The sequence below is a fragment of the Acinonyx jubatus genome, chromosome C1 (assembly GCF_027475565.1).
Source record: "Acinonyx jubatus isolate Ajub_Pintada_27869175 chromosome C1, VMU_Ajub_asm_v1.0, whole genome shotgun sequence".
NCBI classification, from domain to species: Eukaryota; Metazoa; Chordata; class Mammalia; order Carnivora; family Felidae; genus Acinonyx; species Acinonyx jubatus.
In genome coordinates, this window is record NC_069381.1 from 150,437,404 (window position 1) to 150,455,718 (window position 18,315).

General features: G+C 38.8%; 1 protein-coding gene across 4 annotated transcripts in view; it reads right to left on the reverse strand.

Moving 5' to 3' along the window:
• The window catches only part of FIGN (fidgetin, microtubule severing factor), a 133,946-nt gene extending 116,793 nt beyond the window's left edge, over positions 1-17,153 (reverse strand). The window contains exons 1-2 of one of the 4 annotated variants that reach the window (XM_053215193.1): positions 16,715-17,153; positions 12,960-15,934 (exon numbers count right to left, since the gene is read on the reverse strand). Coding sequence is in view for 2 of the 4 variants with exons in the window: in XM_027055614.2 (XP_026911415.1) it covers positions 15,765-15,789 (25 nt within the window). In the remaining 2 variants the exon portion in view is untranslated. Of the gene's footprint in view, positions 1-12,959; positions 15,935-16,202 lie in introns of all 4 variants that reach the window. The other 3 variants (XM_027055614.2, XM_053215192.1, XM_027055616.2) reach the window with 3 other exon arrangements.
• Positions 17,154-18,315: the final 1,162 nt, after the last annotated feature.

An 18,315-nucleotide genomic window follows, 5' to 3' on the forward strand; every position in this document is an offset into this window, starting at 1 on the left:
AACCATGATTTTGATCTGAAGCCTCTGTACCTTGACAAATCTCTATTCTAATGGTTTTATGTATTTTGACTTTGTTTTTTAAGCAAATAAAAGGAGCTACGATGATGTGATCGGATTGATTTATTTGCATCCACAATACTCCGAGTTACTTGACTGGAATTATGAGGGCAAGGAACAGGTAGAGAGGAAACACCCATTCCCCTCATATATGCAGTACACACACTGATGCACACACAAGCACACACATAAATGCCTGGGCACATCCAGCCCCACAGCCCAAACAACTGACTTCCCATAATGAAATGCTGGCTCCCTATGCTCCTGCTTTGTCCAAAGGAAGCTCTACTGAATGTTGCTATTTACTGGCAACACTATAATCCACTCATTTGGTCTTGTTTTATAAAATAGAGTTAACTGCTCTATGTGAAATTTCTGCACAGCAGATGGTTACCAATCATTATTTTCCATTTGTTTAGTTTATAGTAAGAACAAGAAAAACTGTGGAATGGTAATGCAAGGAAAACTAGCAGCCTGCGTGATAACCCAACCAGTGCCAGAAGATGCATTAAAAAAAATCACTTTTATCACATAGTATATCAAAGCTAAATATAATTTTGAGGAATGAGGGGAGGTTATTCACCCCATCCCCATCCATAAAGGAAAATGCCATTTGAATAATTTATTTTATTTCTTAGTATAAAATCCTCTAAGATTTAGCCTTTCCATTTTTTTTAAGTGATCAAAGTTTCTAGAAGCAACTTATTATAACCATTAATGTTTGTCATCGCCCAAGCTGAAATCACTTTCTTTCCCTCTAAGTGGCCCAGTTGTCCAACAGAAAATGGGAAATAGGAGCCATTTGTGGACAAGTGCACATGCACAGAAAATTAAGCTGTAAATATCTGGACCAGGTTATTACTGGAATCTGGAAACATCTGGGGCTACAGAACAAGCCAAGCCCCATTTCCACAATGTCCAGGTAATTGCTTAAATGATTTATACCTTACTGTTTCTATTAAAAATGTCTTTAAAGAGAAACATTTGGAGGCTGGGTTCTGCAATAAAAACTGGTATCTGATTTCACTTGCACAAAAATCTTGTGAAAGATGCTACATTTCTTCTAGGACATGTGCATGACTAAACCAAAGCCTGGACAAAGACTGGGCTGAAAGAAGGCGTGGTCAGTCACTCAAAGGAAAGGATCCTAGCAGAAACGCAAATTTTAAGTGGCTTATTTGTGGTAAGTGTTTATACTAATAAAAATAACCCATTTAAAAAATGATCTTCATGCGTATGTGACAAATACATTCAAACCATTTTCGGGTAAACTCTACCTCACGACCCATTTGCAATTTCAGTTTTAACTAATTTCTCATAAAGCTTGTTTACTGAATCTTCAACTAACTATCAGGCCAAACCTATCCCCCAAGGGACAAGGAAGTACCACCTCCCTGAAAGACCCGGGCCACTTAGTTAAGAATCTGGAGTGAGATTTAAATCAGCTCACTTAGGTGCTTATGGGGCTACCAACTGGGCACTCAGAATGAGAGAGCTGGAAATTCTGTCATGTTTCATAGTTGCTCTGCTGAATAAAAACACACACACGCACGCACACACTCACACACACTCACACAACCAAAGTTGTATTCACTTGAAATAAGTCTATGTTTCATTTTTAGATTTTAAGGCAAGAGGACAAATTTAGCTCCGTATTCGTCAAGAACTGCCACATCTAGGCCTAATAAAAAATTCTGTTACTGACAACTTTCAAGTAGGCTTATGAGGGCCAAAAAACAAACAAACACACACAAAAACAAACAAACAAACAAAAAAAAAAACAGACTATTGATCACTGACTTTTAACCATGGCTCCTATTCTGTGGCTACCGACTTATATCACTGCTCTCTCTGGGGAATCACCCAACTTTTCTCTGGGAGGACTAAAGGAAAAAAGGCAGATATTGTAGGCATGAAGGACCTGAACGGTATTTTTATGTAGTTAGTTTAAAATCAACTCTCCCAACTTCCTGATGATAAACCAGGTAGAATTTTAAGCTATAACTTTTAAATCTTCCCTTGGGTTAGTCTAGTTTTTGGCAAGCCACCATCATACATGGATTTTCAGTTCGTAGTTGTTACTTTCAATCTCATGGATTTTAACTTATATATTTAAGCAGTTTTCACTCGCTTAGCTTCTTGAATGGTTTCCAGAACACCAGAAGAGCTGATTTAACAAAGGAACTAAGCAGACTGTTTTTGTCCAACCGCAAAAATGCTTCTGCTACTTTTCAAATTGTTTCAAAATCTTTATTGTTCTCCAATGTCCTATCCTCTGTACTAGTGAAGCTCTCTGCTGAAGATGGAGTGTTTTCATGCAATTAACCAAGCAACATCCGTCCACTGTAGCGCACTTAATGGCATGTCTTTGTAATAATCCAGGTTGAACAATCAGCACGGCAGATATTTTCTTCTCTACCGAGTGTATGAGATCAACCTAGATTTCAATATGAAGTGGTAAGATAACATCTAGAACTTTGCAGATCTGAAGGGCCCAAATTAAAAGAAAACTAGTGAGCTTTCAGTAAAGGTTACAGGTTTCCTTAGTAAAACTGTGTTTTTAAAAGAATGACAAGAGACCCTTTGTTGTCTTTTTTTTTTTTTTTTCCTGATTTCCTTGACAAAGGTGAACAAGTGCTTTTCCCTGGTACATCCATCTTTAGGTTCCGATACACAAATATAAAATAGAAATCTCGTAAAATACTGTCGACTAACTCATTACAAGTTCAACGATTTGATCAAATCGAACTTCCCTTGGAAAATTCGGTCATGCTATTTGTTAGAACATTAATGACAGCTTTGAGAAAGAAACTGACCCTTCATAAGCACACAAATCTGACGGGCAATGCAGAGAAACCACGAGAGGATAGGGTCATTGGGTGCAACCCTAGATAAATTGCTTATTATCCAGCATTTAGTACAAAATAAAGTAATAGTGTCAAACACTAAATATAAAACAAAAATATGTCAATTAAATAAAACGTTAACCAAAGACATTCACAAGGTCAATGCAACTTCTCATGTCGACTATAGATCAACTAGCTTGCATCTCACATCTTATCACCCTCAGTACCATCATAGTCCCAAGGAAATCTCGTTTGAGTGTTGGGGCACATATTTACACACTGATTATTTATCAGAGAGAGGACAAAACAGAAAGAAATGCCTTAGGAGGTCTGATTTCCTATGTTCAACCAAAGGATGAATAACCAACTGTCAGTCAACCCTATTTTGGCAAGAGGTTGATTCGGAAGTCTCCTGGTCTAGCATTTTATGATTCTGAAGCCTCAGTTTTTTTCTGACTGCAAACACACAAGGAAAAAAAAAATATGTAGGGCATAGTGATTTGAAGCCATTTGTTACTACTTCGTAATCAAAATAGGCTATGGATTTTTGTTCTGTAAGATTTTTAAAGATAGCGTTAGAATGTTCTATTTTTATAAAGTAGTTTAAATACTCTCCTCTCCAGATATATGAAAATAGAATAAGTGATGGCAAGCTCCTTTTTAGGTCTATGATTATAAAACTATTTTTCAGGGTTATAAAGTCTTTCTTTGGTAATTAAATTACACGAAGAATACGGAAATTTCACTTTTTAAATGAAATACACAATTTTAATATATCTGTTCTTTAAATATTTTAAAAAGTATTTTCCAATTTTTAAAGGAAGATTAATAAAAGATTAACCAAGCGACAGTCTCTTATGCTTTTATCAATTCAATTCACCAAACATTTATTGAACACATAATATAGGTCTTGCACCATACAGGAATGTTGAGAAGATTAAAAATAAAAAAATGAATTAGCTGTGCTTTGCTCACACGAAGCTTACAGTTTCATAAATGGGAAACACAAATGCCTAGCAATCTACGGTACAGGAGAGATGATGGCAACTGATTGAAAGGAAATTTTTTTTTTTTTAACAGTGCTTAGGGAATATCAAGTAGATATTGAAATGCATCCTGCTTAGGGTGGCTCAAGAAAGTTTTCATAGACGATGCAACATTTGAGTTAGATACCAAAGTCCTCACAGGACTTCAACAGGTGGAAAAGAGCTTTCCAGGGAGTAAAGAGAAGATGAATATGGACAAGTTAGAGATAAAGCGCAGGAAAGATGGAATCGCTTCCGGTCTGATCCAAATTTCAGAGTGTTCTGTGTATTTATATACATTTTAAAAAGGATTTGAAGTCCCTAACTCCACTACTGCTTAAATTAATCTGCTTGTCAGTCTAGTTATATCTCTTGCAGGGAAAAAGCTTTGGCTAACTAATACTCATCAACTCTCAAGATAGTAGAACTGCTGACACATTTGCTCGCAACCAATTAGCAAGCATAGTTAATGAATGGTTACCATCCCCCCTGAAGGGCTTAACAGAGTGATAAACGGTCCTTGAGCTTCCTACATTATTTCCAAGACACTTTCTGTAGTTTCTTAAAGAGAAACAAAAAAAAAAAATCTTTTTTCACTGGCCAATGCCCACTAGCAAGGTTCCAAGTTACTCAAGTTTACTAGTCCATGACCAATCCATCATGGAATCTATAGAACTGGAGAAAATCTTGATAGTCATTGGATCAACTCTCCTCTTGTGAAAAAGCAAACAGAGGCTCAGAGAGGTTGAGTGACTTACCCAGGGTTACAAATAGGATAGACTCTTGGCTTCTGCCGGAGCTTCTTTTCACCACTGTCACTTTCCTGAGGTACTCTTAATAGCATGGTGGCAACGTTCCTTAGATTCTCCGTAGATCATTGTTGAACTTTAGCCAAAGAGTGAACCATCTCAGTACATATCGTTAGTACATTCAATTCTGAATAGATTAGCTCTGATTTTCTGTCTTCCAACAGGAATAATGATCTTTTTAAGCAGCGAAAAGGTTAGGATCTCATGATATGAACGAATTTTTGGTTTAGACAAGAGGTTCTCAATCTCAACTTTACATCAGATTCATTGGGAGAGTTTAAAAGAAATTTGGCACCTCCTGAACTTCCATTTAACTGGTCTGAGGTAAGGCCGTGGCAGGTCTGTTTGTTTGGTTTGTTTTTGGTCATGGAACTATGGCTAGCGTAGCACAGGGTAGATACAAAACTTATCATTCAACTTTGCTCAGATCAAATCAAGTCATACATCTACTTTAATGATTTGAACACCTGTGATAGCAATAAATGCATTATTTTCCAAAAGAAGCCAGAAAAAAGATATACTTCAACCCTCAGGGGATCTTCTTTGGTAGTCATTTGCAGCCTAACCAAATGAGTATGTTGACGGAAGAGAACGAGTCTCAGAGTAATATGAATCACCCTTAAAGGCATGTATGATTTCTTACCCTTTTGCAAACTATGAGGAGAAAAGAAGGGGAATAGTTCTTTTAATTTGTATGATCACAAATACCACATATTCAAGATCTGATACAGAATGTGTCATTTTTAAAAGGGGAATATAATTTGTTTAGATCGGAGCTCTGCATGCTATTTAACCTGCACTAGTCACTAATTCCTAATAATCGATCGGTTTTCTCACATAATGATGTTAGGATTTGAGTTTTTAATTGCCAGTGTCGTTTTCAACGACAGTCACATGAAGACAGTCCTAACCCTCAGCTCTCCTCCCACAGCGTCCCCCATTTACTTCCCTTTAGCCACTTCCCCATTCCTGCAAGTTGTCTTTCACCTTATGTCCATGCCAAAAAATGCTACTTTACTTCCTCCCACCACATGGCTCAACGGCCTCTTAATTAATTCAAACGACCTCCTCATGGTGTAAATATCACATTCTAGTAGCTCCAGTGAAATCTGATTTTCCAGATGATCAAATAATAACCAGCCCTACAGACAAATACCAGAAAACAAAAACAAAAACAAACCAAAACAAAAACCCAGCTCCTCAAAACAGTCCACAGATATGGGTCAAACTGGAGCCCAGCAGCAAGAGCATGGAGGAGGCAGCAAGGTTCCGGGCAAGTTCACAAACATCAAGATAGGTGGACAACCTTGCTCTCCCTGGCCCCAAGCACAAGGACACCTGCAGAGTCGGCGGTTAGAAATTACAGTTAAATACAAAAAATATATATATATATATATTTATATATGTATTTAGGTACACACGCGCATTACAAGGATACATCAGCAATACCTACCATAGGCTTAGGAATGGTGGCATTTTCGTAAGGTAGGTTTCAGAACAACAGAATTATATTGGGGTAAAATTGTGGATTTTTGCCCATCATTATAAGCGAATCTATACTACATGTTGTAGTGTTGTCACTAGATATTTTTCAAGACAAACAGTACAAAATAGTTTCCCGTCACGGTCGTTTTACTTTGATCTTAAGACAAAATAAAACAACACAAAAATAGAACAAACAAGCAAAACAACCATTAACAAATTGTATGAATTCATTAAGGACTTAATCAAAGAACAAAGCATGATAAAGAACTTCCAAATTAGAATTTTTTCCCTAATACTTTAACTGCTTAAATGTTGCTGATTAAGATTTCATGCTCATGTTAAAAAAAAAAATCCCAAAAGGGATTCTGCATATGTAGAGAATTTTTCTTTTTCTCGAGAGACACTAGCTCAGTCTCAACATCCACTCTGAGTAAGATTCTTTAGTGCAACTATCATACCCATCGTAAGTAAATTCATATCGGTGACTAGTTGACTGGTATTCATATAATTACATAAAGCATATTTTTTCCAATTAGGGAGCCCTTACTCTTAGTACACTTAAAATCTTTCCATAGAAAGAATAAGTACTTATTCATGTAGCAGTATAAAATTCCAAAGGTGGTGATATTTTTTTGTTTGTTTGTTTCCAGTTCATCAGACAAAGATATAGGTCATTCAGGGTCCCAATGTCTCCATTTGGGTCACATCAGTATTCCCCTCAAAAATGTTGCTAAATCTTCTGAATAATGCAAATGAAAACCTCTCTTTAAAGAAGAATTTCGCACCTACACTCTTGGCGTAGGATACCATGATCCAGGCAGGGGATTAGACCCACATCTTTTGTAAATTGGGCCTAAAATTGACTCCAGATTTGCAACTCATGAACAGAAAGTCAGTTTTAATATAGATATGCTTTAAAGAGTAAAAATGGCTATTATTCTTAACAAGTTACATATTGGGTATTACTCTTCCAAATGACTCATAAAATATCTTTTTAAGTACTTAAAGTCATGAATATGTTCTACTCTTTTACCTTTGCTTGAATGCAGTTTTTCATTTCCAGGAAAGGATACATTTTCTAACTAACCCCGTTAACCTAATTACTCATAAAGAAATACCAAAAGTGTCCCTGACATCGATACCGTCACAAAGAGATGTATCTATGCACATGCTCAAGAGCATATTCCATTTAGATAATCAAAACTGTAATTTTTATCTAAAAGATTCCTTTCGATCCATGTAATTCCTAGCAGTAAAATTTATCAAAAGCACTTAAAGTTTGCAAACACTAAAACTGCCCTGTCCATACCTTTATTTCTTCATTCATATACTTAAACTCAAAAAATAGTCACTCTTAGGCTTACACGAATAAGAGTATTCTGTTTATTTAATGGTCTTTGTTTGATCTTAAATGGGGTTTGTAATGAAAATGCCTTCAATCTGAAGGGAACCTTTTATCCTATTCAGAATAATTATCTTGTAAGATTAAAATCAGTGAATCATACCTAATTAAGATTTATAATTTAGCATCACTCAGGTATATGATCTAAGAGAAAGAGTTTACAATCTTAACTTCAATTTGAAACAGAAAGGGGAGAGAAGTGAATGAAAGGGAAATAAAACAGTTACTTGGGGCATAACAATGCACTACATTGCCACACATTTACCCAGATTCCTGGTTTAATCCTTTTTTAAGGCCAGACATTTATTGCGAAAATATAATACAGTAAAGGATAGGAGTAAGGCGGGAAAAGACAGGTTCCGATTTAAATCACACTACAGATTTTGTAGGTAGGTTACAGAACACAGCACAACATGCATCCTGGCTAACCAACTATCAAAATACGACAAGTTTATAATGCCTTTAATGCAAAAAGAAATTCTAAACTGCATGGTGAATTTATAATTAAATGGGACACTGTTGTAATAGTTATTTTCAAGCCTCCTTTCATTGAAGTACATATCTGCCGAGAGAGCAATGGCTTGCGATTACACAGGACAAAGATTTTTCTTCTTAGAGGGTCTTATATGTAGTACTTCTCTCCACAAAGTCTAACAAAGCATCCAAAATAAGTTCCATTTTTTTTTCTTCCTCAGAAATGTCTTTAAAGCCCCCCACCTGCCCCCCAGTCTTGGATTACAAAAAAAAAAAAAAAAAGAATAGTTACTTTTCCGAGGTCTTTGATATTTCCTTTCCTGGCAGAGTCATCTGATGTGAGAAATACCTTTTGAAAATAAATGGTGGAGCTTGAAGTGCACTCAGATCCATTACTTGCTGGACATTCCATCGGATCTCAGTTTTGATTTGAAAAAAAAAAGCCGCTTGACTTCACAATTTAGTTTTAGGTATCTCAATATGGAGCTTGATCTCATTGAGAAGCATCTTGGGAAGTGACAATGTAAACGTCCTGTCCACCCCTCCACACAGAGGGCTCAAATCAAAGGAGAAAGCGGTCCTACCTAGTGACTCTATTATTCAAGGAAAAGGGGGTAATTTCATTCCGGGGTCAGAAACCAAGTTCACAATTCGAATATAACACACCACAAGGTTGATGCTACTGCATGGAAGTTACTTTGCATCTTTAACACAGCTGTCACCACGTGTTTATATAGCTACGATGCTACTTCCTAATGTCAAAATATCAACGCTGCTACTGTTATAACAAGGTAATTATTTTTGCATTTGGCCCCTTTTGTCTGAATGGCGCTCACTGAGCTGTGCTTTTATTTCTCACTGGTCAGGATTTTCGGTATATTTAGATAATTTAGGATTCGACGCTAGAAATACTGATTTTACTTGTGCTTGAAACCTAGGTGGGTTAGTGGTGGGACTTGACAACAGAGAAACTCCCAGGCTCTTGCTACAAATCTTCCTACCAAAATCTTCCCACCCAACCATTCTGAGCCTGGGAATAGAAATTTAAGTACGCACCTATACGCAAACAACGCCAAAACACAGTGCTCCTTTTAAGAATATTTGCACAAAAGGTTATGGGATAGATATATGGAGCACATATCAGGCAAGGAGCAACATGAGATAAAGGCAACTATTTCTGTCACCAACTTGGATATAGAAAGAGCAGAAGATACCCAATGGTCCATTTACCACTGATTCTCTTACTAAGTAATCATCAGTGCTTCTTTAGGTAGAGGCACATGGAATAATTGTGGGATAGTCAGTGTCTAAGTAGCAAACCCAGTGACTTCCAGAAAGCAGGCCCTCAATGAAAGTTCGTGGGCTGTAAAGGCAGGGCTGGCTTCATTGCCCTGCAACCTGTGTAGGCTCACGGGGTCCCACACAGAAGGGCCCCGCACTTGGTATAATACTCTGCTGCTTCTGTCTCACATGTTTAACAGGTTTTGAACAAGGCCCCCCATGTCGTATTTTTGTACCAAGCCCCAGAAATTATGTAGCCAGCCCTAGGTGAAGGTGACAATGCATGTTGATGGTAAAGATACATCAAAAGAATAGCAAAAAGTTTACAATTACATCTGGAAACCCATGGCTTCACATTATACTACTTTTAAATTTGTATTTTGAATGTTACTGTTTCCACGAATGATACCTCCTTATGAGCCAAAGCATGAAAGTGGAGGTCATTTATTCTCAGATGAGTTTATGGTCATATGAATATGGCACTTAATCAATTGTCAGTGGCTTAAAAAGCATCCAATTGACATACGGCAAACATTACTTGAATCTGGGGAGAAAGAGAGAGATTTTTTTCTTTTCTTTTTTCGGCGGGTGAAGAAAATGGAGTTTCTGTTCTCTTGTCAGCAATATATCAGCCAGTGCCATGGAGTAAATCCATACATTACCAGCAGAAGTCAAAGCTCATAAGAAAGGAACTAAGTAAAGGTGTTTTCGATATGAAGAAAACATTTTCTAGGTATTTCACCTTCTGCATTCTGCACTAAGAAAATATTCTTTGTAAGCTATATACCATCACTAATAACTTTTAATACCCCAAGCTACTCTTGACTGAAAATGAGAACAAAATTCCAATAAACAGCAAATTTCCCAATATCATACAAAAATACTTTCTAACAAAGATTTCTCAACCTAAAAATATAAATACGTAAGCTGGGTTGCAGGGTGAAAACACTTTAACCTTGGGCCTCCATAGAATAAACCACGCATGCATACTACTTTCAACACGTATCAGTTTCGAAAATGATAGGAAGAATTAACACTATAAATGCTTTGTGAAAGTCACAGTGGCCCAAATATAAGCAAACATACCCATTTGTACACATATTTAACATAAATACAGCTTAACTGAAATTCTCCTTTGAATGTACTGCTTCCAATATACCCTGAAACAACAGCCTACCATATGCAATGTTAAGCAAAGTGTCAATATGCAAGTAAGAAGACAACAAACAGATTTGTTGCATAAAATATGTAAATATTATTAACAGAAAGTGCCATACGATAGCTCATGTTTGGATGGTTTCTGATCACCTAGCTTTTCTGCCGCCTCAGTCTCTTAGCCAAGACCCTCATCAACAGGTATGGTACGCATGTGCTGTGCTGAGACAGGGCTCCGGAGCAGGCATCTGTGGTGCTGCCCTAAGGAGACAGCAGACCCACCTGCTTTGATTTGCCTCAAACTTAGCAGGACAATTTATTTTTACCATATTCTTGCCTACCTCTTATTTCCGCTATCTGCATTTCTTGCAGCAAGCATCTTTCAAGTAAAATTGCCATTTGAATGATAATGTCAAAAATACCAAAAGATCAGTAATCAGCAATCACGTCAAAGCACCGATGCTTGAAATTTCTACCATAAGTAAAAAAGCTAATGATAAAAATTCAAGGTGAGGGAAAAAAAGGAGGAAAATTATAAAATCTAACCATGAAAAGCACTTGCCAAAGAAGCATTTATTTTGTTTTTCAAAAAAAAAAAAAGTTTCATTTTTCATAGGGATAAAAATTTAGCTATAGTGTGTGTGAGAGAGAGAAAAAGAGAAAGATAGAAAGAGAAAGAGACACAGAGAGAGAGCTAATTGAAGACAGAATAATTTTTGGACTTGCAGTCTTCCAAGTAGTACCCCTAAATAATTTCTAAGTTGAACTGATTTTAATGGAACATTAGCCCTGAAATACCCCCAAAGAAACAGACGATTAAATTAAGGTTTTTTGAACTGAAGAAAAAAAAAATTGCCTTGCTTCCTATGCCATTTGTTTATTCTGGCTTATCAATGACTCAAGATAAAAAAGCAGATATGCTGATTAATCAAGTCTTATCGATCAGTAACGTAAGTCAATATTTCATACAAATGTCTATAGAACAATTTCTCCCAATCAAAAATTTATAAATCAATTTAAATTCCTGATAATTACATTTATTTGCTCTACAACAATAAATGTGGTACTTTATAAAAGTAGTATAAGATATTTGTACTCGAGAACATATTGATCAAAGGCAAAACAGCAAACATTTCTATTAACCAAGGTTCTGAGAACAAACTGTAAAATACAAGACATAAAAGCCTGCAATTGTTTCAAATATACCTAGCAATTCTGCTGATTTCAGTCCATTAAAACTGATTACTTAATTAGGCAATCATTCAAGGCATCTAAACACTCACAGACAAAAATGGGGAGTCATTAGCATAGCCGTCTTCACCTTGAGATGAAAATTCCAAAAAATGTTGCAGGCCCCTAAACTTTCAGGACCTGTCCCCATGCATAAACTGAACAAAATACTAAAATCCAAAAGCTAACCACCAAATCTCAGGGAAAAAAAGAATTTGCCTATAATGATAACACTTATATGTCTTTTCAGGTGGCAAATACTTTAAACTGTCTTAGAAATGTCAAGTTATAATACAGATAGTCTCTACCAAATCCTGGAGGCACTCCTTTCCTCCCCTCTGGTCATACTCTTATACTATCTATAAGGAATTAATAAAATATCTGCTCTCTTGTATGTATATCAGAAGTAACGGCCTACAAAAAGGTTTTCAAATTTCCTGCCTGACATGAATAAAAACAACAAAGAGGTTTTCTATTTATAGGGGGAAAAAAACCAAAAACCAGTTACTGGACCCTCAGTCACTAGAGTCTTCAACCAAAGGAAAAAAAAAAAAAATCTCTGTTTTCACTCAGAAGGTACCAGAGATGATTTTAAGAATATCACTGATTCTGTACAGTCAGGAGAAAGAAAAATATTCTGTTTTCAAAAAAAGAAAAAAAAATGGTTCCTGAAACAATTCCAAAGAGACTCTATAAACTATCTTTTTAGGAGAAGAGAAAAAGCAAGTCAACTCACAAACACAGCTTCCAAACAGAAGTCTTACCCTCTTCCAGGAAAACAACAATGAGACTTTATTACCCTGCTATGATTCTTTCATTTCGGACATGATTAATTAGCAAGTATTACACTTCCCCAAACTCCCACCACACTCTTCGAGGTCTCTCAGCCTAGTTTTTGATAGATCCAAATGAAAAACCAAGCGGCCCACAGCAGTGTAAGACAAGTATCCAAAAACTATTTCAAGGAAGGAAAACTTCTCTCCTATCTTTGCCTCCCACAATGAAGCAGGCTGCGTTTAACTGCTTTCACAAAAATAAAAAAATAATAATAATAATAAAATAATAATAATAATAAAATAAAAAAATAATAAAAATTTAATTGGTCATTTTCTTAACAGTACCTTTCAAAATCTGAATAATGCATGCAACATATTCAGTACTCAAGAATACATGGCCTGGTTGATGTGTTACCTACCTCTATATTTAGGCTGAAATTCCAAAAGACTTGAGTGAGTCCATGCAGTTTACACTGATAACCACCAACATGCACAACTAATAAACAATAAAGATGATGTGAGCAAGCACGTTTTGGGAAATGGTTTTTATAGAAAAAAAATCTTTCTTTCCCAAAGAAAAGCGGATATGTCACCCATATAATGATGATAGGAAACAGCAATAAAGGACGAAAAGAGAAGATGAAAGGAAGAGGGCAAGTCTAAAATTTGAATGAATGACAACTCCGATTCTCTGCATATTGTTGCAAAACCCCCTCTCGGAATAATTTTCCCTTTAAAACAATCTGTTTTCAAACCCTCCCTGTGGACCAAGAAGCCAGCTATAAACATGTAACAACTATCAGTTTATGAAGGCTAGGCTTTCCCCTTCACCCTTTCAACTCTCATGTCCAAGAAAACTTCACACATAGTACAGTACTAACAAACAGATCTTGTTGGTTCCAGGAATCTTTTTTTTTTTTTTTTTAAATCTATTCTGGTCATAATATCCTTGCTTTTTTTGCAGTTGTATTAAATTTAGGATCAAAAACATCAAAGCAGCTTCCACCTCGGACCTAACTTTTAGAGAATCAACGTGACAAGGCAGTCCCTGATAGATGTTTCTCTTGATAAACGACTTGTTCAAAAGAGACATTGTAGCTTTCATTTCCTGACCACAACACACTTTTAATTTGCAACAGCAGAGCTGGCAAAGTGTGAGCACTTGCCCCTTCCCAGCCTTTTAGGTTTGGAGCTCTGGTTCCTTTAGGCCACACACTGGAGACCAACAAAATCCAAAAATAATCAGAGTAACAGAATTACAAAATAGGAACCACTAATGCACTTTATACATATACACAAGGATCTACTTTATAGGCAGACACAGAGATAGAGAGATATAAACTTTTCCTCCTCAGAATTCTGGTATGTGATAAGGCTCCTGCACGACCATCATTTGCACAGCATGCATTTAAACGCAGAGAAATAAATGATGTGACTATTATTTAATAGTAAGCAGGGACAGGGGAGGGGGGCAATTTACACACTTAAATCTGCTGTTAAATGTCGTGAATTACATGATTGCCTACCCCAACGTGTTTTTTACATATTACTGCAATGATTATTATTACTACTACCCAGAAATCACCTTTAAGTATCAATACGGTGAACAGTCAAACCATCCAATTTCTGCTTTCAGCACATTGTCCGAGCTCCGATTTAAAATTTATAAATGTAATATCCTCCTCATCACAGGCAGCAGCCCAATCTGCTCTGAATATATATTACAGCTTTAACATCACAGAGGGAAATCGCCCATCTGGCAATCCCATTCGCTCCAACAGCTCCGGGGGAAAAAAAGCTGTGCTCTCTCCTCCTTAAAACATTTCTCAGGGCAAATTATGTGCATCTAAAATAAACAGTCTTCTTATTGATCGCTTCAAAGTCAACAAGTTCCAAATGCAAAATTCAAATCCTTTCTATAGTGTGAGAGCAGTGTGTGTTTAGCTCAATAGTCACCAGAGTCCAACCAGAAGTGCATGTCGCGCAACGGTCTTGCAGTGCCTTTCCTTGCATTCACATTTGTGTTATGAGAGAGCAGTAACCACGGCCACATTATAGACCCCTGGCAGCTTAGCCCCACTGCTATTTCTTTCTTTCATATTCTCCCTTTCCTTCTCTGTCTTTGCAGGGTGAATGCATGGTGGTGGGATAAATGTAACCAAAAAAAAAAAAAAAAAAAGAAAAAAGAAAAAAAAAAGAAAAAGAAAACACACACACACACAAACAACAACAAAAACCAACCCAGTGTAAAGTGGACATATCCTGTGGCTATGCAAAATACTTCTAACATCTTTCTGCTGTTGTTGTTCTCTATTCGTCTTAATTGAATATCACAAAGTGTACCCACAGCACAGTCACAAGAGCTATTGAAAACCCCCTCTCACTCCATTTATCTGACCTTTCTTTCTTTTTTTGTCTTTTCTTTCTTTCTTTCTTTCTTTTTTTGTGAAGAAAGAGGAAAGAGCAATTTCAAACAAAGTCAATTTCAGTGCTTGATTATTTAATTCTGTCACAGGTTAAAAGTAAAAAGCGCTGACAGGCAGACAAGTGAATGGCAAGGAAAAAGAAACTAATACTGTTCCAGGCATTAAGGACTTAAAGCAATCAAAAAATACATACTTTTTATTTTTATGTAAAAGATACCCCTTCACTCACTCACCCAAAAAAACCACACTCAGAAGAACTGATTACTCCACAAAGTGTAATCATCCAGAGAGCAGATAGTCAAATTGCATTAATAGGTTGAGAAAAAAATTTTTCATCCAGCTCTGTGTGTGTGTGTGTATATATACATATATATACATATATACATACATATATACTTTCATTAGTAAGCACTCTTTCCCCACACTCCAGCCCTCTCCCCTCTCCACCCAGCCTCCTCCCCCAAAAAAACCCACACTGAGTTTAACTAATTTACATACCATTTGACTTCAGCGGTTATATAGTGTATTACTAGTAACACGTAACTTTGAGATTACTGCTAAAACCGGTAAAAGTGGACTCCAGTAATCTATTAATCAAAACTGATATATAAACAAGTGATAGCAAAAGCAAACAAGCATTTTGACAGATTAAAATATGCATATATATATTATATATTAGAGGAATTACACATGATAAGCATCTGCTTCCCAAGGAGCGTCTTCAACGGTTTTTATCATGCTATTTAATTTGTCTTTCCTATTTAGATGCAAAGGAAGTAAATTCCAAAACTGACGTACCATAAACACTGGTGCTACTGATCATTTCTTGCTGGCAGCACAAAAAGCTGAATTGGATTTCTCACAAGCAGGAATTCCAAAGGTTGCTTTTCATTAAAGCCACTTTTCCTCTCAGCTATCAAATGTCACTGCCTTGAAACGTGGGCCCTTTCGTCAGGTATTCATTTAACCTACATGCATATAATTAAGGGGGAAAGCAACATCAACAAAAAGGGGATCTCAGATCACAGGAGAAGAAAGAAAGGAAAAAAAGCACATGACCAGGAATGCAAGTCCATGTCAATTTCACTCACTCCCATTGAAACTAACAAGAGCTCCGGGGAGGACGGTAATAGGATCAGTGGATTGTATATACCATTAAATTATACATCTTTCTCTCCCGTTCCTTGCCAACAATACGCCCACCACGCTGTACCCCCTCCAAGATGATGTGCTTACATTTTTCTGCAACCGATCTTCTGACATTCTCACGTTCCCCCAGCCACGAGACTGTAATTTAACCTCAACTTTTTGTGTGAGCAAGATTCTTATTTACACTTCTTATTTACTTAGAAGTTAGTTCCCGAAGAAAGTCTAGCCCCACCCTATGGCTCCGCTTTCTTATTTTTTTTTTTTATTTTTGAAGTAAAAAGATAGTAATAAGTAAGCCCAATATAGCGGAAAACGAGATTCTTGCTATCGCGAACTCTTAATCCAATACTATTGTTACAATGATTAAGCAGCAAAAATATGCATTATAATGTTTCAGGGCTACTTTGTACAGAGAAATTAGACAGCAGGTTGGCGTACAGAATAGAAGCGAGAGCAAATCAAATTTAATGCTTACGGCACAACTCGGAGATCTCTTTTTATTAGGGGTCTTGCATGTATTTATATTCTTAAAAAACAAAACAAACAAAAACAAAAACAAAATTTAAGCCGATGGTGGAAAACTACGAAGCTCCTCTTACCTGAACGCGCGGAGCAAAAACCCGATAGGTTAGCGTAGCATCGATCCGATGTGTTTGCTGATGAATGGAGGCTAGGGTTAAGTGAAGGTGCCTATGATTTGAAATCATTCCAAGTTTTTGAAGGGAAGACGGACTGCAGCCTCTGCCATGTTGGAATTTCAAACCCAAAACAGCTGCTTGGAAGGAGCCAGCATGCCAGAGGCTGGGCGCAGGCGCAGAGCGCCGCCGAGCCAAATTCAAATCACTTTCACACTAAGAGCCAAAGATCAGTTTTCAAAGGAGAGAGGGAGAAAGAGACGGAGGCTGCCGAGAGGGAGAGAAGACGGGAGGCAGTGGCGAGAGGCGGGCAGTGGAGAGAGACGGGCAGCGGGAGGACCGGGAGGGAGAGGGAGAGGCGCACGGAGCCCGCGGAGCTGGAGGGGGAGAAAGGGAGGCGGGAGGCGAGCGGGCGAGCGAGCGAGAGACGCGCCAGAGATTCATGGGCAGGGAGGGCTCAATGGCCGCGCCGCGCTGGCCGGCCAGCCGCTCGGGTCATGTTACACGGCCGGGGCCGCGGCGGCCGCCCAGCCTCGCCGACGCGCTCACGCGGCCCGGAGGGGGCCCCGAGGTCATGATTACGCGCGCGGGGACCCGGAGCTCTCCCTGCCCGCGGACCCGGGCGGCCCAAGCTGGGGAAAGAGGAGCGGTGCCCGGGGGTGGGGGTGGGGGTGGGGTGGCAGGCGGGGGCGGGGGGAAGGGGCCTTTCTTTCCCACGCGTGACTGGCCGGCCCTTGCGCGCCCCAGCCAGCCTGGGAGGGCCCGGGACCCGGCTGCGCGGCTCTGGCGCCCGCGGGCCCCTCCCTGCCCGCTCCCGGCTCTCCCGACAGCTGCGGCGGGTCCACCCTTCCCCACCCGGCCACGACTCCGCGCGCAGGACAAGATCTGGCCCGCGGAGCCGGGACCTCACCCGCACTCTCCCCTGGGCCGCCAACACCAGCCAGAAAATGACTTCATCTGCCAAGAAGAGGCAACTTCGGGGGGGAAATCCGAATTAAGCCAGTTCCCCTCCCCCGCCTCCTTGTGAATAAATAAAATCCTAAGTGTCTAGGTGTGCGGTCCACTCTGGCGCTCCCTGGCTCCCCTCCCTACCTCCCCCAGGCGGCTCGGGCAGGGGAAGGCAGCGCCTGGGGGCCCCCGGTGCGGGCGGCTGGTGCGCCAGCATAGACGTTAGCCTCCTGCTTTCCCAACCCCCTTCTAGGGAGCAAGCTGGGGACCCAGGAGTGGGAAGAGAGTAGGGGCTTTGTGGTGCTGGGAGCTGAGGAAGAATGAAATGTGCAGTTGAGTGTGTTGCTCGCATCCCAGGGAGCAATGCAGTGCTGATTGTCTGTTGCTGAGATAGCCTTTTGTTCGGAACATAAGGTTTAAGAAACACACACACGTTTTCTGGGGTCTCTTGTTAGATGTAAATGTGCTGCATCCAGACGCTTACTATGCAGTGTAAGCTCAGTTGGTTTACTAATCACCCCGCCCCACCCCCAAACAACCAGGATCATTTGAATGGGAACCTCATTCAGACTTCTAGGCTGCGAGTATTGCCTTCAACCTATTTCATTCTAGACTAG